Genomic DNA, 20,855 nt, shown 5'->3' on the forward strand with positions numbered 1-20,855 from the left:
TGGGTGTGGCCTGGCTGCAACTGCCTGGCAGGGTTAGGGTTGACCTGACAGGTCTGATTAGGCCCCCAGGACAGAGGTTCTCCACCCAGATCCAGATCTTACTCTCAACACATAAGCAAGTCAGGCCATGTTTACCTTCCTCTACATTCCTACTGCTGTTTCAAAATTAAAAGAAATCCAGAAATGGTGGAAAGGAAGCACATGCAGCCCCTAAAGTTCCACTCCACGTCCAACTTGAATACAAGTAACTCCCTGCTTGCACGCGTTCAGCACACACACAATTTTTGGCCCCAGAAGGAGTGGTGGAATGGGCTTACACATGCCCTGCCAATGCACATGGTGTTTCAGAACACAACCCCCGTGCAAACGGGGAGTTGCCTGTACAATGATGGCAGCAGTAATATAAAAGGGTAGTGGGCACAATTATTATAGCACACTCATATATCTGGGCTTAATACCTCCCCCACCACCTCCCAAAAGATTGGGGGCACATCATGCATTTCGCCAGCCAAGGTAACCAAGCCCAATATTAGGAAACATGTGTTTATTGTGGTCTTTTTGCCTCAATGGTTGCAAGACAAAAAGCTTGGCAGCTGCTTGCATTAATGAATATTTTCCAGGAATGAAAGAAAGTTTAGAGCTGAAATGGCAATAGGGCAACAGATAGTGCAGTTTGCCACTTGGCTGTTTGGTCCAACAGTATAGAGCTGAAAGTGGGACAGACTTTAATCAGTGGACTTCTTAATTCTGTGCTTGGTCCAAAGGCAATTTGCTCCTCTCATCCTCCTTCCTGGCAGCCTCCTTGCTCAGAAGCAATTTTTTTAATGTTTTCTGTGTAAGCACTGCTTATTCCAGGGGAATGGCAAAGCAGTAGCATATTCACTCAATTTTTTTTTTGAAATTGTGACGGGTAGAATTTAAATCCAAAGACTTCACTGAAATAGTAAGGTTCTTGTCTAATATTTTGGTTTGTAAATGACACTTGCTAGCCAAGGCCCTCACAGAATGCAGATATATTTAAAAGATTATTTAATAGAAGTGCTTATATTTATGTGGCCCAAGGATGGTGCTCTACACATACAGTTGCTACAAGGGGCACATGAAAAGCCTGCCCATACAAATACTTCACCATTACTTCAAATATAGGTGGGTCTTCTAGGCCAGGAGTGGCTAACAGCAGTTGTTGAACTACAACTCCCATCAGTCCCAGTCATGTTAGCCAATGGTCCAAAGATTATGGGAGCTGTCCTTTTTCAGTATCTAGAGGGACACAGGTTGATCAACCCTGCTACAGGCGATATATTAACCAAATTTTTTTTTAAATGTAAGAATTCAAGGAAGGACAGAAAAAAAATATGAAAAACATACAGTAAAACTGGTTGTGTAAATAAGGAAAAAACTGATGATGAATAAGGCAGTGATTATGAGAGAGCAAGAGAAGAGAGTTTTACACTAAGCTGTCCTCTGCCACAGAAATAGCTGGAAAAGCACACAAGCGAAAGCACTGCAGCTGCAATGATCTGTCCATGGAACCTAGTACTAAATTCCTTATAATAATCAAACCTGCTTTGGATAAGCTATAGAGCTTAAACATTGGCAATTATGAAGATGACCAATCAATTTGTTCTTCCAGAAATTGTTAGAAAGCCCTGAATTTGACAAAAGGCCCAAATTATGCTGAACTGTTTTTTTCAACTGATCCTACTGAAGACAGAACCAGTTAAATATACCCCAAACCTATTAAACAGGAGTCCTTGGAATGTACCAATCCCCATCTCTTACTGGATACTCACTCTACCTCTGCCACCACCCTTTCTGATCCTGCTTGAATATATTATTATTTTTTTCTCATCAACACAACTAGTTCTGCTACATTCCCAACCTACTGTCTTCAACTCTATTCTCATCTCACGTGGTGCAGTTTTTTATTCTTATTTTAATATTCTCTCCATTGAACACATCGCCAAATGGATTTTTCTTGTAAAAATGAAGTTCACTTCTATCCTTTAGCTAACTTAGGAGCATCCACATTTCAGCGAATTTCATTTGTTCTCCCTAAATGCAGCAGAGCGCATGCAGAACAGTGCAGTCATGCAGAAAGAAGTGTCTCCTTCTGAAAAATACTATGGTAGCCAAATCATCAAGTATAATATTCATTTGACTATCAAAAAAATGTCTGGGCTTGACCAGGGTATTTATTTTTATTTATTTTTTGCCTTCTAGTAATAATATCCTCTGCCACAAGGTAGGTTGACCTGAGCTCCAGAAATGAAATACTGGTGCCCAATCCATTAAGCCTTTTCCCCCTGGCCTTGCATAAAAAGGAGGTAATCCCCCAGATGTCTCATAGCAAGATGGATTGAATGACTCATATCCATAAAGCTAGTGGGGGTGGGGAAATAAGATTAATACTATAAGCACAATTTTTTATGAGGGAAAGTCAGAATTGTTCTAAAACACCAGGGTTATTCATACCAAGCTCTCTGGCTAGAAGACACTTTTCTCATCACCTCCTGAGTTCATCCACATTAAGGTCCCATACAAGGTATGCTGTAGCTTATTTACAAGAACATTTTTTTAATTGGTTTTAAATTTGAACAAATTGGGTTTAAACTGTATGTCAGTCTAAATGAATGTTTAAAACGTTCCACATGATGAAAACACAACCGGACAACAATTGTATTACTATATACATAGCAAAGGAACAGCAGGAAATAATGAAAAATATATCTGCTTCCAATATAAATGAACAATTTGACTGATGATAATTTATTATTCTAGTGGTTTATAACACTGCCTTCCACAAAAACCCCCCAAATTTATAATCATAAGCTTCTACTTTGAAGCCATAAAAATAATGCAGAATTAGCAGCCATTTTAAAATAGTATCAAAGAAAATTCCCTGTATTAATCACATTTTAACTTGAAAACCTAGCTATATCAACATGAATTTGATAGCCATGCAAGGCTCCTTTCCCTTAAATTTACACACAATAGCAATCTGACCAAGATTTGTACTTGCTTACAGTGTAGAACATTTAAATTCTATCTGTATGGTACATTCCTTTGTAACAGATTAAAGAGCACTCATCTCCTCCAGCACAAAGCCTTCTCTGATTTAGTGCACCTGAAGGAATCCATTCGCGCACAATTATATTGCCATAGCAGACTCACTATATCCCACCTCCCCAAGCACCATATGTTGAAGCATTACTTATAAATAAAATGTTGACTTTACCTGACTACTGCCAGCAGTTGCCACGCTGATTTCCGCTGCTCCTTGACCTTCATTTTGCCTCTCAGCTTCATGCGAGCCTGCATCGTGCTTGTTTGGAGGTGCCCTCTGTCAATGTAAGAGTTTGCGACATTACGCACAGAAATGGAGTACGCTTCCACTTTAAGCTTAAAACTGTGAACACGTCAATGCTGTAGCTTCACGAATCACTGAACTATGCTTTATTTTTCATAACCCCTAGCCTCAATAATTAGCAGCCGAGAGCGACCGCCTTAGCAAAATTGCAGGATGAAAGTGAAGCATGTCCTCTGAGGATTATAGCTCTAGAAGACAAAGGATTTGCTGTGAGATACAAAACACCATCCTCCACCAGCTGTGCTCACATCACTATCAGAAATGTAACAGAATTGGAGCAAACAACTGTCTCCTCCGCAATGTCACATGATCTATGCACTTACTGGAGGCTATGACTGGAACAGTTAAAATTACTTACGCTTCGCAATCAAATAGAAACACCTTCTGGGTGGATAGCCCAAAATACACATAGTACGCCCGTTTTGTACTATTTGGAAGCTTTCCACAATTTAGTTATAGCATGACACATGTCGGAGCATCCATCTTAATGTGAAAGAAATTTAGACAAGTGGTTTGTCCCCAGACTAGTCACTCTGCAACTCAATGAATAAAATTGGGCAACGTAACAGTGCTTTTTCCTATTAAAAAGGCAAACCAATATATAGAAAATAAAACCCAGATTTTTTCATACCATCTTAAAGGTAATGAAAGTTAAAGGTAGTGAAATTTTATTTTTAAAAGTGACTCAAATGCACAAAGAACTGCATACAGAACTGGAGATACACCTTTATTCAGTTTTTTTTACTGTCTGAAGCTTCATTTATACATCCCTTATGAAAAAAACCCCTATAGAACAGTTTTAAAGGAATCACTGGCCACATTATAAAAAAGGTTAGATCCCTACCGCCTACAAACATTGTATGGCCATGTGCATTTCAAGAAGTTCAGTGCTGTATTAGACTGTGCAGTTCTATGGCTGAAGCTAATGGCAATAATTAAATTGAACATGGGGCTATTAGAGAATAAACTGGGACACAAAATAATCTATAGTAATAATCCAGTATGTTCAATCTTTTTCTCTCCCTCCCTCCATGATAAAGTCAGAACTCAGGGACCTCCACTGAAGCTAAATGTTGAAAGATTTAGGAGAGACTAAGGAAGTACTTATTTACATAGTACATAGTTAATTTATGGAATTCACTTCCACATGATGTAGTGATGGCTACCAACTTGGATGGTTTTAGTGGAGGATTAGATGAATTCATGAAGGATAAAGCTGGCCATTGCGGCTAGTAGTTATTGGTATGTATTCGTTCTGCTACAGGGGCAGCAAGGCCAACAGGGGGATACAAGTCAACTGGACAATTCTGAAGGAAGTCAGAGCACAAAATGTGTAGGCAGCTCTAATGCTTCAGCACTCGGCAGGCAGCACCATTGCTAAGATCTTGTGAGAGACTCCCAGAGCCTGTGCAAGAGCTTCCCAGAGCTCGGTAAGCAAGTCTGAGAACTTAAAAGCTCTTTCTGCGCCAAGAAAACCCAGTGTGGAAAGAGCTTTTAAGCTCTCTCCTTTGCACATGCTTGTGCAATTTCAGCTGGCCGGCTGTGGAGCATATAAAGTTGAAATTGCACAAGATGCAAGTTGACTGTATATGTATCTTGGTTTCTCTGGAGCTCAAGGCTGTGATCACTGTCTCTGCCCCTTCCCTTTTTTATATTCACAACAGCCCTGTGATGTAGGCCACGCTGAGAGTTGGTAGTTCAAAAATCCACTTTTTTGGCCAGTTATCATATATAAGGGTTGGCAAAAAATAAATAAATTCCCATTTGGGTAATAATAATTTCTTATTTATACCCCACCCATCTTGTAAACATCAGGCCTATGAAACATTGCAGTTAAAGCAAGGAAGATTCTTTTCTGGCTTCCTTTACATTATCTTTGAATGACATTACCGAAGAATTTAAGAAAAGCCCTGCTGGACAATGACCATCTACCCAGCATCCTCTTCTCACAGTGGCTAATCCCTTTTCTATGAAATGCCTGCAAGTGCAATGAAACCCTCCCCGTCCTATGGGAACACAGCAAACTGTATTCAGGCAACTGTGGAGCCAGAGCATAGCCTTATCCTCCATGAATTTGTTTCATTCCCTTTGAAAGCCAGGCAGATTGGTAGCCCTCACTGCCTCCTATGTGAGTGTTTTGCACAGTTTAACTATGTGCTGTTTGACATATATTTGCATCTTGCTTTTTTTATCCAGCAACTTGTACAATTCCCTCCCCTCCCAAACTTTTTATATTTGCAACAGCCCTGTGAAACAGGCTAGCCTAGGCTAAGTAAATATATGTACATATGCAGCAGTTCTTGCCACTGGATTGTGAGACAGGGAGGGGGAGTGTAGGGGCCCTAATCCACATACAGCAGACCAGGTCCAGGAAATCCTGTTGGCATCCCTGGATTATTGCCAGTTGCTGGGAATCACGAGTAGGAAGAGTGCTTTTGCACTCACATCCTGCTTACAGGCTTCCTACAGGAATCTAGTTGGCAGCTGTCAGAACAGGACGGGCCTTTTGTCTGATCCAGAATGGCTCTTCTTATGCTCTTATGTTTTTATTAAATGTGAGCTACACTTATATTGTATATGACATTGCACAGTGATAGAAACACATTTATATAAATTAATCAATTACATTTCAGAATAAGCCTTCTCAGCTTTCTCCTGCTCCCCTCCCCCACCAAGACATCTGTCAAGCAAGCATGCCTTCAAACGTTAAGAAAGAATCTACTGAAAATAGCAAGCAGCAGAACTAAGCTGAACACCATTAAAAAAACAAACACGAAAATGCAAAAGGGAGTTGGGAGGGAAACTTTGTATTGGCAGGGGGGTGGGGGAGTAATCAAACATACAAAATATGCTAATTAACCAAATAATAAAGAAAAAGCAAGAGATAATATTTATATAAAAATACCTATCAGCTGCATTAAAGTCATTTTTCAAGCTTAATTACTGGGGGAGGGGACAGTGGGTCAAACATAGAAAATATATTGTGTGTGTGCATTTCTGTGTTGAGGGAGACCCACATACCCCTTTTAAAAGTTTTTGGTTAACGGAATTTGAGAAACACAGTTTGACAAAGACCATCTTACCAGCTTAAAGAAGGGAGGAGGGGAGTCACAGCAGACTAAGAATCTGCTACTAAAGACACAGAAAAAGGTATTCATACATACCCATGCACAGTCGACACCTAAAAATTAAGGCTGGTAGCAAGAAACAAGAAATAATTTTCCAGCCCAGTTAATCACACAAATCATGTTGTTATATCTTGGGGTGTGTGATCAGGGAGATCTAGTACAGGTAACATAAGGAATCTTAATTCTCTTAGTGTTTTCCAAGCCAGGCTGGCTGTCTAGCAACTATCTACAACTATATTCAAATTATTGAATTCCATTATTTAGCCACCTATAAGTTTCATTTTCAGCAAAATGTAACCATCTTTATAAAGTGGTTTTACTGAACCCAGCATCTCACCCCTCTCCCTTTTTACAGCTAACCAGGACACAGTATGTCTGACAGGTATGAAGCCAACATAATTAGTTTCAATCTTCTGCTAAAAGTTTGCAAACTCTTATTTGAAATTAATCATGGTTAGTGCCATAATTTATTTAAAGCCCTTATATTCAAAGCAGCTGAAGAAAACATCCTACAACAACGCTGCCATACCAAAAAACCTGTACAGATCTAATAGAAATCTACAACAAAGAAGATCAAAAACTACCAAACAATAATCAATAATGGGTATAACATGTGAGAGTCTGGGTGGGGCCAGATAACATCACTAAAATAAAAGCTAAGGGAACAGTCAATTTAAAACAGCCAAGTCTGCGAAATCAGTCCAGTATTGGACAGATGTCTAAAAGAAAAAGTATTGGAGCCTGAAATGTGAGGGGAAGTGGTGAATGGGAGTGAAAGGAGGAAATTTGGACATGAGATAAGAAGGAAAGAGAAATGAACACATGTAGTACTCCAGATCTTCTAATCATAGCTTAGAGACTGGGATGGGCTGTATTTCAGTGGTAGAGCATATGCTTTCATGCAAAAACCAAAACCAAACTCAGATTGGCTCCCTGATATTGCCAGATAGAGTGGGAAAGGTGTCTGTCGGAAACCTTGCAGAACAATTACCAGGCAACGTAGACAAAGAGAACTGGATACAACCTGCCAGCCAGATCCTGGGTTTCTTCCTGGCAGGCCATTATAACAGATGGGCAGAGCCCTACCCACCTGCCAATCACCTGATATCAAGTGACCAATTTTTCCTTTGTACTGCACTATACTAGTAAATCCAAGCCAAGTGAAGCTTGACTTTACTGTCAATCAGCTGACAGGCAGTGATTTCAAGCCTGCTTTCTGCAGAGAACAGCTGCTCACTGGGAACTCTGTTCCACAGTCAATCCAGCAGGCTTGGAGTCACTGCCTATCAGCTCATCACATGGTCCACTTTGGGAAGGAGTAAAGGTAAAGGGACCCCTGACCATTAGGTCCAGTCGTGACCGACTCTGGGGTTGCAGCGCTCATCTCGCTTTATTGGCTGAGGGAGCCGGCGTAGAGCTTCCGGGTCATGTGGCCAGCATGACTAAGCTGCTTCTGGCGAACCAGAGCAGTGCACGGAAACGCCGTTTACCTTCCCGTCATAGAGGTACCTATTTATCTACTTGCACTTTGACGTGCTTTCGAACTGCTAGGTTGGCAGGAGCAGGGACCGAGCAACAGGAGCTCACCCCGTTACGGGGATTCAAACCACTGACCTTCTGATCAGCAAGCCCTAGGCTCTGTGGTTTAACCCACAGCGCCACCCGCGTCCCTGGGAAGGAGTAGGCTGTCCCAAAGAGGTGCCAACAAGTGCACTTTAGGAGTCCCAATTGGGCACTGGCACTTGTGTCTCTACCTGCCCTGCAACTGAATGCAACTTTCTGTACATATTTTGGCAGGACCTCACTACAAAAGCTATAAAACTTCAGACATGGAATACAATAGCTAGCAAAGGATTCCAAACTCTCACAATAATTAAAAAGTCCATAGGTGATAGAGATTAAAAATTCTGTACACATCTATACCTGAACTCTGAGCATTTTCTCTCTCAGAGGCTGAAAGGGTTCATTAAAAAATGGAAGATAAAAACACCAACAGCACAATTTATTTGATCTCATGGTCAGTCTAGGATTGTTGAGCAGTGGCTACTTTGAGTTTCTCTCTTATGACTGATGCCATGTAGCTTTAAAGCAAGAGTAAACTGTAATGTATCTCTTCTCTTATTGATCTGTTTTAGTGATAGATCATATGAGCTACCTTGAATACGTCACGCTCGAAGATGAAAAGCAGGATACGAGTTCTTTAAACAAGGAAACTGCTGTCTTGACTAAAGCAAAACAAAATTGCTCAGCCACAGGTGAGTAACCACAAAGAGTTATTCGTTATTTATACAGAAGGTGCTCCGTGTTCAGTCAGGTCTACTTATTTGTTTCAAACATGCATGTACAGTACATAAATAAAGGGCAGGAAATAAATACTAACCTCTGCTTCAGCAGCTTGGGACTGCAAGAGTTGTCTTATACGTAAAATATCCTTTTCAATTTGTTGAATTCTAGCAACTCTCACCTTGGAAAAATGAAGTTCAGGTACAGGTTTATAACCTTGTTGCCTACCCATCCACAGCAATCAAACTTTTAAAAAGCCTCTGTTACTATCAAAAGGTGCCTGTTTGTAAAGGATCTATGCTAGACAGAAAAGGGTTAATTCTCCCCTTCCCGTGAAGGCTGATCCCCCACCTTTATGAAGCAATTAGGTTTCTTAAAAGCTCCCACTAGTACCAAATGGGAGTGTTTCAAAAGCCTCCATGGGGAAGCAGGGATAAGGAGGGAAGAGAAAATAAAGTGTGTGCATTGCAAGTGAAAATGTATGGATGCATGTTCAAGGATGAAGGAGAAAGTGCACCCCCCCCCCCCGCTTTTGGTTCTGTACCCCTCCAAGGCATGCAGCCCCCCCATGAGTGAACATAGGTTCTTTACCCCTGCTACAGAAAGAAATATTATTTGGTGAGGCAGTCAGAAATTTATGCACTATAGTTTTATGAAAGCTAACTAAGTTTACTGTTGGCACAGACACTCTTTCAAATTTTGTAAACCTTGTTATATAATTACCTGGGCTCTCTTCTCCATGTCTTGGCAAGTGCCTAGCTGTTCTTCCATAGCAGCCCTGATCTGCCTTGCTTCATACTCCAATTGTCTTCTAGTCATATCTGTCTGCAAGGAGAACTAGAACCAAAACACATTCAGTTATGCTGCTGATAAACCATTCATATAATAACAATTAATTTAAAAATGAAGGTCCTATGTCTATAATTTAGAACACCACCTCATTAATGTCTCTTGCCCAATATGACAAAGACTGCAACATTGGCAGAATGAGGCCATTCAAAAAAGAAAATCTATAAAGATGTAAAAGGCAATTACAATATTTGCATGCATTTTGCTGACTTCTTAACTCCCTTCCCTAATGTAGTAAGATACCATCCCAATATCTGCAAGCTTGAAGGTCCCATTATTCCTCTACTTTCCTTTTTGAAACTTCTTGGGATGTTGGAAGGGCAGATACTGAAGAATACTAGTCAGGTAAGGAATTCTCTTCCCATTCACACAGTTTCTTTTTAGCCTCACCTGTCTTTAGGTTGTGGAATGTGGGAAGTATAAGAAACTATACAGTCCATAGAGCCCCATCCTTTGATTGTTTTAATACTGAATACTTAAGATATATTTAGTTACAAATTTAAACGAAAAACAAGGATGCCTTGAGACCTTGCACCCAAATTCAGTCTTTCACATTTTCACATTTTAGCTCCTGCCATGAAGGCTAGCAACTTTTTAAAAGGCAGATCTCAATAAATCAAGTACCATGTCACAATTCTAGGATATAGATGAAGCATACAGATTTAGAGAAAACACGTAACTCTGAACCCCTATAGTGGTGACTGCTCATCCACATACAACTGGCTAATCTCCCAACAAAGCATAACTAAGTCTATAATGCACACTAATTATTTTTGCAGTTTGGCATCAAGTTCCATTGTAAATCATTCCGAGAAGCAATTTTATTAATGCTAACATGAAGACTGCCAAATAAGCTAATGATACACTGCATAAGGCTGGGCGGGGGGGAGTTCTAGACTAGACTCCTACGTGGAAGACAAGGGGGAAGAGGGACCAGATAGCTTGATATTTACCCCTTCTATGCTGATATTAGTCTAAAAGCAAATGGAAGCTGGTATTGGTATCGTTGTATAAGTTCTCACTTTTACCCCATTCTCTGTAAGTATGTGTGGCCTTTTGCGCAGGAGTTAATTTTTAAAACACCAATGTTGCACAAGCAAAATGCTCCAGTATGTGATCACAGTGGAGAAATTCTAATATGGACATGGATGGAAGAAATTACTATTATCCAATACAGAGGAATGGTGATGGGAACTAATGGATGTAAAGCTAATTATTATTAATAATAAAGAAATATGGTTTAACAAAGTGGAGAAGATAGACTGAGTGCCTTAAACAGACCTTTTCTAAGGTAACCGGCAGACAGAGAATCAGAAGTTTTCCCCATCTTTATCCTTGGTGTTTCTTATCTCTGTGTTCTTTTCTTCCTCCCCCCCCCCCATTTCTCTCTTTCTTGTCTTTTCAATTCTATCTGTTCCAGACATTATTTTATTGTATTGTGAAAACTTTAAGAAAAACCGATTACAAAAAAAAAAAAAAAAAATTGGAGCTCACAAAAGTGATATTTCCCCACCCCACTTTACAGCCTCTTGTGCTCTCTGAAAAGCATTCCCCAGAGAGTCAATCAAAAATCATGGGTGTGCTGCTGCAGCTGGAGGGGTGAATTGCCTAAAAACGGGCAGAATAATTTTGCACCTGTGAAGTGCAAAGATGCTTCCATTTGAATTGGGGCAATTCTGTCTTCTCACTGCAGCCCCACATGTCACAGCCCACAATGTTTGGTGGGACCCCACCCCACCTCTGCAAAAGATTTCTCAGGAGCTGCAGAGGAGACTGTGGTAAGGATTCATTGTGTGAGCTGCTTCCACTTTTGCAGTGTTGGGAACTGAATTTATATTGATTGTATTGGGCTGAATATGTCACTACAATTACCACTTACGTTTTCAGTAAGAGGAAGACTATCTATCCTCTTCGTCAGATTCTGAAGCTGAGCATAATACCAGTCTTTTTCTTTTTCCTCCTTTTCAAGCTCAGCTAGCAAGAGAGACCTATAAATGAAGAAGCAAATGTTAGTCATTAAATTCTGCCAGAAGTTGTCCAATTGCTGAAAAGGTAACAGGTGTAGAAAAAGTGCCTCTTCAACATCAAGTTGAAAGAAATGCGCCTTCTGTGTGTACAATGGTGAAATGGGTTGGAGAACATTGTCATTTTATGTAGGACATACGATAGCCGGGAGTGCCATAGCTTTTAGTCATAAATCATCTCTGCTGTATTGTATCTAACAAGAAATGAAATGCTCAGGGTTTGACACAAATCTTCTGAGTCAAATTGCCTCCTGCTGAGCCAGTTCAACTAAAGTACACATTTTAAATGGAATAACCAATAAAGTTAATTGACTTTATAAATGTGCTTTCATAATTCTCAGTGTTCAATTTGCAGCCTTTATTAGAGGGAAATCTATATGAAGCATACATAAAATCATTTCTATGAAGACAATTTTTTTAAAGGACTGCAACTGGGGAAAAAAGACCTTACTCAAATTTGTGGAAGAAAAAAATTAAGGGAAAAAACAACACAAATTGCTTTCCATTATGATTCCATGACCTCTGACTTCCTTTACACTTGTGCAAATATCTATCCAGAAGGTATTTTTTTTTTTTCTTTTCTGAACACAAACAAAAAAGAAACTCAGAATAACACTAGCATAAAGCCTTGACACAGTTGGAACACATTCCATGAAATGCCTTGAAGAAGAGGAACGGCTCAACCTGGCACAAAAAATAAATCAATTATGGAGTCAGGCAAGCATAATTCAGATGAGCATTCCATTGACAGGGGGCCACAACCAAGGAGGCCTTTGCCCCTTGATGCAACTCTCAGGGCCTCTGTCAGAGGACGCAGCTGGGCAAGGGCCTTGAGTTGTACCTTGTATTATATATTGTAGTATCTAATATAAACCATCATAGAAATAGCTATTAATGCAACAAGATCAACAGCAATGAATAACTTCAGTTGCCAAATATCTATGCTTCAACTGTTCAAGAAAGACAAAATCAGGTTTATAATTTAGAATCAATGTGGCATATGAGGTAGTGTTAGCTTCCCCCAACCCCAGCCCCCAAACAGGCAGCTCTCTGCAAGCCGTGGGAGCCCAGCGCTGGCTCCCGCTGCTTGCTGAGAGGTCCGCGAAGCCTGGACGCGCTGAGCTCAGCGCCCGCAGGTTTCAGCATGCAGGCAACTCTCCGCAAGCAGCGGGAGCCCAGTGCTGGGCTCCCGCTGCTTGCGGAGAGGTGTGCGAAGCCTGGAGAGCGTGAGGGGTCGGTGCGCACCGATCCCTCTCGCTCTCCAGGCTTCAGCGAAAGCCTGCATTCGCCCCATAGGACGCACACACATTTCCCCTTCATTTTTGGAGGGGGAAAAGTGCGTCCTATAGGGCGAAAAATACGGTAATATCCTATGGTCTAATATCCTATGGTAATATCCTCTGAGTCTAGATTTCCAGCTAAACAGATTATTGGAAGGAAGAGGTGAGTGCCTACATAAGTCACCTCTCCATGAATACCGATTAAGGAGAGAAAGATGGAGCTGCTGTGCTTTCAGAATATCCTTCCCATCAAGCACATGGGTTGGCATGGGTAGCTTTTGTTCAATAGAGAGATCTATGAGCAGAGCAGCAGATTGTGTTCTGCAAAGCACTAGTGAAGATTTTGTTTCAACATGCATTCCCAGACTTGTAGAAATGGAATTATGATTTCTTAAGAATTATCAGAATACCAGGCGAGACACTTGAAATATTTTGTCTTGTCCCCTACCCAAAGAAGAGAGGGGGACTTTTAAAATTGAAGTATTTTTCATAAAACACATAATATAATAAAAAAACATTACCTCTCTTTCTCCAGTTCTTCTAAATAACCAGTGCTCTCCCTGCTTCCATTCATAAAACCTCTTCGAGGAAATGATCCCATGGGAACAGGGCTGCACTCTCCTGATCGACTAGAAACTGACCCTTCCCGGCTTCCGTACGAACGCATGGATATCTTTGGCCTTAACTTCACTCCAGGGAAGTTATTGCTGTCCAAGTTCAATTCTGAATGGAAATAAAAAGTGCCGGATATCTAACATATGTAAAAGCCATTTACATCTTCATTTTTCAAATGACCTTTTCTCCTCTTAATAGATGGAATAGGTAACAAATGCCCTAATAAATTCTAAAGTCAAAATGTTATAGTCAGAATTGGCAGAGATTATTATTAATCAACGAACAGGATAATCAAATGTTAGTCTATGAGTTAGATTCCCCCTCTACCCAAAACAACTTAATCCGAAGCCTTGCAGCCCTATGAAATTTTAATCAAGGTGTAACTTTATCCTTATAACAAACTATTTTAAAAAAAATTAAGTTGCAAGAGAAAGGAGATATTGCAATGCCGTTGGCATGCCTGCTTCATAACTGTAAAGCCCATATTGTAAGGTAACACCCCCTTTAGGTATGAATGTTTAACAAGTTCATGTGGCAAAAAATACTTAAAGACCCATATGGTAATCTCTGATCGAATATAAACAATTATTTACACTGACAACTTTCGTTTGGCAAAACTGGCTGTGTTTTTCCAAGTTTACCTTTAAGACGTTCCAGTAAATCAATCTGTCCAGATGAAGCCATTGCCTCATCTTCAATACTTCCTTGCAGCTGTTTCAGCACCTCCTAGACAATAAGAAGCAGTACACCACAGTGAGATACCAAAAGTTACTATTCTGCAACATCTCCTACTCCCAACAGCAATGTTTTTTCTAAACTAAACTTTTCTCCCTCACCCTTGGACAAAACTGGTTAGTTGCTTTTGCTGAAACTTTTAGTAAACAGTTTTACAATTAGGGATTCAAAAAAGTACTTGAAATTTCAGTACTACTCACGCAGATTATAAACAGAAGAGATTCACCCCAAAACTGACTGTAATTTTATTTTATTTGAAAAAAATTTATAAACCAGTAAACATTAGCAATACATCAGTGTACAATAAAAATGTAATACATAATACAGATAAAAAACAGTTTTCCAAAAGAAATCTGATACTCCATGAGAGTCAACTTTTAATTGAGGAAAGCATGTAGAAAAGGGGAGCTTTTAGTATCTAGCGAAATTTTGTAAGGTCAGAGCCTGTCTAACTTCAAAGGGCAGCATATTCCAGAAGGCAGATGCACCATTACACACAGGGGCGGATCTACTATAAAACTAATGAAACTTAAACTCCTAATCCCAGAAGGGCCCCAGTAGCAACATAGTCCACATTGCTTTAAAAAATGGCTCTAGTAGACCCAATTTGAATTGGACGACTCTCAACTAATTATTATTATTTTTTGTATATAGTTCAACAATCCCAAAGTTTGAGAGTTAGTAGCACAGGTGTTCCAAAAGCATAGTGATCTGTTGTGGAACCACCCTACTGAAAAAGATAACCATGATTACTCAGACCTTGTTCCTGGTTGCGAAGGCGCCCCCACAACTGTTCAAGCTTCAGAAAAGCCCCCAAAATGTAGGTCCACAACTGACTACACTGAAGGAACTAGTCTTTGATTCTATAGTGTTCAAATTTTACAATTGTATCTCACAGGACCTCGCCCACCCAGCTACTGCCTCCCAGCACTCACTCAAAGTTGGGCGCTGACACAGAGATATTAAGGTTCAATGTATGCAGCCAATGTATTATAAACTGGTTTGTGAACCTGATTCCTTGTTCTATGGAAATTCTCAAAAATTGATTTCCCCCTCCATCTATCTCTGTCTGAAAGTTCCTCTAACTTAACACCAAATCATCTGCCATCGTTTGCAGCAAGTGTATTTCTGATTAATTACTTAAACCCAGATTCATAGCTTCATTTTTTGTTGTGGTTAAGCTTGCTATTTGCACAAACATGGTTTCACATTTCTCTCAAATAGGGCAAGAGCCGCTACCCAGTTAGACAAGAACACTTTTCTGATTTTTTCTATGTGGGTATTGATCGTCCTCCATATTAGCCGTCCCTTCCGTGCCTTTTTGAGAGTGGTTGCTTCCTTTCGCCATTTTTATATTGGAAGCCTCCTCAGAGTCCTCAGTAAAACCACCTTCAATTTCCTCCCTAAGATCTAATTTTACAAGCTTACTTTGGGGTACATTAATGAGTCAGAAGTTGTGTAGCTTTAATCATATGCTTGCATATAACAACCACTCAAAGCAATTAAAGTCCTGCGGCAAGGAGAAACATTAAATTATGTCACCAGTTAGCGCCTCAGCAAGGGCTGTTCCTCCCAAATTGGTCACCTCTTAAGATATGGTAGCCAATTTTTGCATGATGGTTCCCGAGATCAAGGAAAACGTTTTTCCCCATCTATGTTTGGATGCAATTTGATGCCATTTTGAATCAAGATGGCAGACTGAACCTTTCAAAACTTCACAGATTTTTGGATTTCTTAGAAATCCTGAGCAATGTCAGGTACAAGGCTATTTGTGTGCCTGTATACACAAACAGTACAATTTGCAATATCTATATTAAAAGTGAATGGGTAATAAAATAGTATTAAGAACAAAAGAACATAACAAACAGAAGACGAGCGTATGATGGATTAAGAGAGTCCATTACGCTTTCAGGCCCTTAATGCTCAATGGCCTATATTCAGGTAGACTGCTAGATAAGATGTTTGAAAGATTTTCTATTTATAATAGAAGCTCTACCAATAAGTAAAACAAATTGAAAAGCATGGCTACAGGGCAAAAAGTTCACAGGATTCAAAACTTATTTGACCTAGCTTTCTGCTTTCAGAAGAACGAGTAGATACAATGAATCCATGAACAAATAATTAAAGAAATACCCCTCAGCTATTTCCTTCATGGAGGATCACCCATCTATGGAATGGTTCTGTTTAGAATTAGAAATGAAGTTCTTAAACAAAGCAAAAAAACTGTCTTATCCATAATGGTTATTCCTGTTTTGTATGGTTATTTTTCAGAAAGTGCCCAACTGATGTATCTGAATGCTTTCACAGTGCAATATATAAAGCAGAAATGTGGTATATTTTCTGCTTTTGAAAGGAAAGCAGAAAACTAATTCATACATACTAGAATCCAGAATATTGTTTTGGGAATTATATTAAAAGTTCTAAAAGCATAATCATTATTCTTGCACACAAAGAAAAAGTACACTGGCCTTTTATAGACACACAAAAAGATGGATGGGAAGAAATCATTAAGCATGAAAAACTAAGGGAAAACCTGAGTGCAATGAATGTAAATTGTTAAGTAACCAAAACATGTCTCCTAAAGCATAAGACTTAACTTCCAATTTCCCAGCTCTGTGAAGCTTGAGCCAAAACATGATAGCCTTAAAATACGGGTCTTAGATAAATAAATAAAATTATTTGACTATAGATATCAAGCAACCATATTCAGGATGTATCCTATGCAATTCCTCTACAATGCATTGTTCTCCAGCAGAAGATGAGCATTGACTTGAACTTTTGTAAGAAATAGTGCAGTACAGATATTTTCATGATAAATAAATTGTATTCTAGAAGGGAGGAGACAATAGTATCAATGCACAAGGTGACTTATATAGGATATATTTGTGAGACAATTCAAATTTTTACTAAAGTCAAATGATCTTTATACCTTCATATTGGATGCTTCTGTTTCCAGTTTTGTAAGATGATTTGAATTATCTTCCAGTTCTTGTCGAAGGTTTGAGTTCTCCATTTTTAATGCCTCTACTTGTTTTAACAGCTGATCATATGACACTGCAGCCATTCTGGGCTACCCCAGGACCTACAGCAGAATAAAGAAGAAATATTTGTTTTGGTTCATTTGTCCCCCAAAATGTATTGTGAACTTTGAATGTTGACTTTTGAGAGAAATAATTAAAAGGTAAAGGTAAAGGTACCCCTGCCCGTACGGGCCAGTCTTGACAGACTCTAGGGTTGTGCGCTCATCTCACTCTATAGGCCGGGAGCCAGCGCTGTCCGCAGACACTTCCAGGTCATGCTATTTCATTTCCCAGCTGAATATAGTATTTTTTGTATCTCGTGGAAGGTTTTTAAACTGATCATATAATCATATAAACCACGTTAAACTTGGCTACCTTACTCACTTATTTTTAGACCTTAACAAGCTTTGTTTAGTGACATGAAAAATGCTTTCTATCAGGAAGTTCTAATTGAAGTCAATACAAATTATAGGAGTTCTGCTGCTTTCCTAGCCTTTGCGCACACACACACACACACACACACACACACACAGCAATACAAAATTACATTTTGATTGGTTCCAAATCATAATAAATGCATTGCCACAAAGGTTTAAGTAGTAAGTTGGACCTTATTTTCAATGCTAAAGCCCAAATGCAGAGAACCTTGTAGCATGCGTTTCCTCATTGCCATTTGGTTTCCAGTTTACTGAAGCTCCTCAAACTGGATCACAATGCAATGCAGTGTGGGAGATTGCTAGTGTCAGGGACTGGCAGGGCTCCAAGCAGTGGGTGGAAGAGGTGGTGGGGCCAGAGGCTGACCCAGGAGAATGGGGTAGCTATTTATGGATTTTTGTGCTTCCTGCAAGACAGGAGCAGGAGCTGGAGGATGAGGAGGGGTCTGCACCAAGAGCTGAGGGAGAGACGGTGCCAGAAGGGAGCTGGAGCAGAATCCCCGCCCCCACTGTCCCTGGGATCAGGGGGGGTCTTGAAGAGGCAGGCACAGTGACAACTTCTGTGTAGAAGTTGCAGGTTGCTTACACTTGTGCTACCAGGCAAGAGTACTTAATATTGGGTGTAGGTGTGGCCACCCATTACTCCAACAGTCCAGCTCAGAGCACAAGCCCAGGGAGGGGAACTAGCCACCAGAAGCACGTGTGTGTGTGTGTGTGTGCTCGCGTGTGTTTAGTGTGCCTCATAAGCTCCTGTAAGTTCATGCTTTCTCAATACAGAATTAAACTACCACCCATTTGTCCTCCTTGGGCTGGGTGTGCTCAGGACAGCTAGTAGGTGCAGCGGAAAGAGTAAGAAGTCCCATTGCTGACCTCAGAAATGCCTAGAAGAATTATCACACTATTACGTCCGAAATTGTAGACATTAGTAAAGACGGAATGTGATTTTAACAGGTTAGTTGTGATGAACCATTTGTGTATGACCATGGGTTTATTAGGTTTCAATCAGCAAAGAACTCCCAGGGTTAATACTTAGTGAAGTAGAATCACGCAGAACCTTACCTCCAGAAGAGCCTGTATGCTCCCCAAACCTCTTTAATTTAAAGCATCTTAAACAAGGCTGATCTTGAAGATAGCTCAGAAACTCCAGGCAATGCTCAATGCCACCACTCATATCCAACCTAACTGACGTAGCAAGGCTGCTACAAGGTCAGCCAGCTTTGGAACAACTGCACTGACTTTCCAGTTAACTCTGCACCCAATTCAAGGAGCTGGTATCAACTTCTAAAGCCTCTGAAGGATTGAGATCAGAGTATCTCAGAATCCACCTATTTTCCTATGAGACCCCCTGCTGTGGTCTGATCACAAATTAACTATGGTTTACTGTTGCCCCTCCCCACTTCTCATTCATGCATGAGGAGTATGAAATGAAAGCTTCTTTCATTTCTCATTTATGTTCAAGCTCAGATAACTATGGTCTCTTCCAACTCTAGTTCATTTTTTAAAGTGTCTGATAATATGATCTGCTGAGTGCCAGGTCCAGAAGAACCCCAAAGCTCTGCTGTTCAGATAAGCAGATTGCAACCTAATATAACATCTTTCAAGCCAGTTACTGCCCATGCCCCACCAGCATCACTTTGGACTTGTTTAGAGTCAGCTTCAGAATGCTTGCCCTTACATCACCAGAACATCACCTCTAAGCAGCTGTTCTAGGCACAGTCAGCAGGTCCTGAACATTTGGTCACAGAATTGCAGAACATCCGCATTCTGATGTAAAAGATAAAGGTAAAGGACCCCTGACAGTTAAGCCCATTCGCAGATGACTCTGGGGTTGTGGCGCTCATCTCGCTTTACAGTGGTACCTCTGGTTTCGTACTTAATTCGTTCCGGAGGTCCATTCTTAACCTGAAACTGTTCTTAACCTGAAGCATCACTTTAACTAATGGGGTCTCCCGCTGCTGCTGCTGCTGCGCCGCCACGCGATTTCTGTTCTCATCCTGAAGCAAAGTTCTTAACCCAAGGTACTATTTCTGGGTTAGTGGAGTCTGTAACCTGAAGCGTATGTAACCCGAGGTACTACTGTACAGGCCAAGGGAGCCGGGCTTTTCCACAGTCAGTTTTTCCGGGTCATGTGGCCAGCATGACATTCTGGTGCAACGGGACACCGAAACCAGAGCAGCGCATGGAAACGCCATTTACCTTCCCGCCAGAGCGGTACCTATTTATCTACTTGCACTTTTTGGCATGCTTTCGAACTGCTAGGTTGGCAGGAGCTGGGACTGAGCAATGGGAGCTCTCCCCGTTGTGGGGATTCGAACCGCCGACCTTCTGATCGGCAAGCCCAAGAGGCTCAGTGGTTTAGACCACAGCACCACCCGCGTCCCTCTAATGCAAATGTGGGAAACCCTTTCAGCCCTAAGGTCCCAACTCCTAACACGAACCGTGGGGTGGGGCCAGAGGCAAAAAGTGAGTGAATGTGACTCTTTCTACAGTATGCTACGTATTTTCTACACTAATATCCACATTTTTCTGTCCACCATCCAGTCAAGGAAGGATTTATCACCATTATCACCACCAACAATACATTTCAGCCAGGCAAAAGCACTTGAGGAGGGCATTGAGCAGGGTCAGTGAGAAGTAGGTGTGGCCTAATGAGAATACCAAGCTCCTAACAAGAGTCCTAGAGAGCCACATTTGGCCCCTGGACCACTTCTACTCTACAGCTACAGTTGATCTTTCCAAGTGATTTAACATAGATTGGAACGGACACAGAGCCTTGTGGAACACACCCCACAGCATCTTGCCCATATCTAAGCAGACTGTTTCTGAGCAGACTTAAGAGCAGTGAACTTTTTGGGCGGCCCTAGTGCAAAGCTATTGGGGGCTGCATTTAAATAGTGGGTGGGTCAGACATCACACTCCCTTTAACAAAGACACACAGAGATTTAATACAGGATCTCCTTCAATCTCTCTCCCCCCTCACTGTTTTTTCTTCTCGGTGCACAGAGGAAATTCCACCAGCTGCTCTTCCTGGATAGCCTGCATGCTGAATTTCCTTGCTGCACACACACACACACACACACACGATCCTCTTACACAGTGCAAAAGATGAATCCATCA

The 20,855-nt window shown here is 40.8% G+C and overlaps 1 protein-coding gene across 4 annotated transcripts in view; it reads right to left on the reverse strand.

The window, feature by feature from the left end:
• APC (APC regulator of Wnt signaling pathway) overlaps positions 1-20,855 on the reverse strand; it is a 57,706-nt gene that overhangs the window by 16,796 nt on the left and 20,055 nt on the right. For all 4 annotated transcript variants that reach the window (XM_077936129.1, XM_028749259.2, XM_028749261.2 and 1 more), the window contains 7 exons: positions 17,214-17,366; positions 14,191-14,275; positions 13,456-13,657; positions 11,510-11,618; positions 9,505-9,618; positions 8,879-8,962; positions 3,239-3,343 (listed from right to left, as the gene is read on the reverse strand). In XM_077936129.1, the coding sequence (XP_077792255.1) occupies positions 3,239-3,343; positions 8,879-8,962; positions 9,505-9,618; positions 11,510-11,618; positions 13,456-13,657; positions 14,191-14,275; positions 17,214-17,348 (834 nt within the window). In that variant the 5' untranslated portion in view covers positions 17,349-17,366. The remainder of the gene's footprint in view (positions 1-3,238; positions 3,344-8,878; positions 8,963-9,504; positions 9,619-11,509; positions 11,619-13,455; positions 13,658-14,190; positions 14,276-17,213; positions 17,367-20,855) is intronic.

The sequence above is a fragment of the Podarcis muralis genome, chromosome 11, assembly GCF_964188315.1.
Source record: "Podarcis muralis chromosome 11, rPodMur119.hap1.1, whole genome shotgun sequence".
Taxonomy (NCBI): domain Eukaryota; kingdom Metazoa; phylum Chordata; class Lepidosauria; order Squamata; family Lacertidae; genus Podarcis; species Podarcis muralis.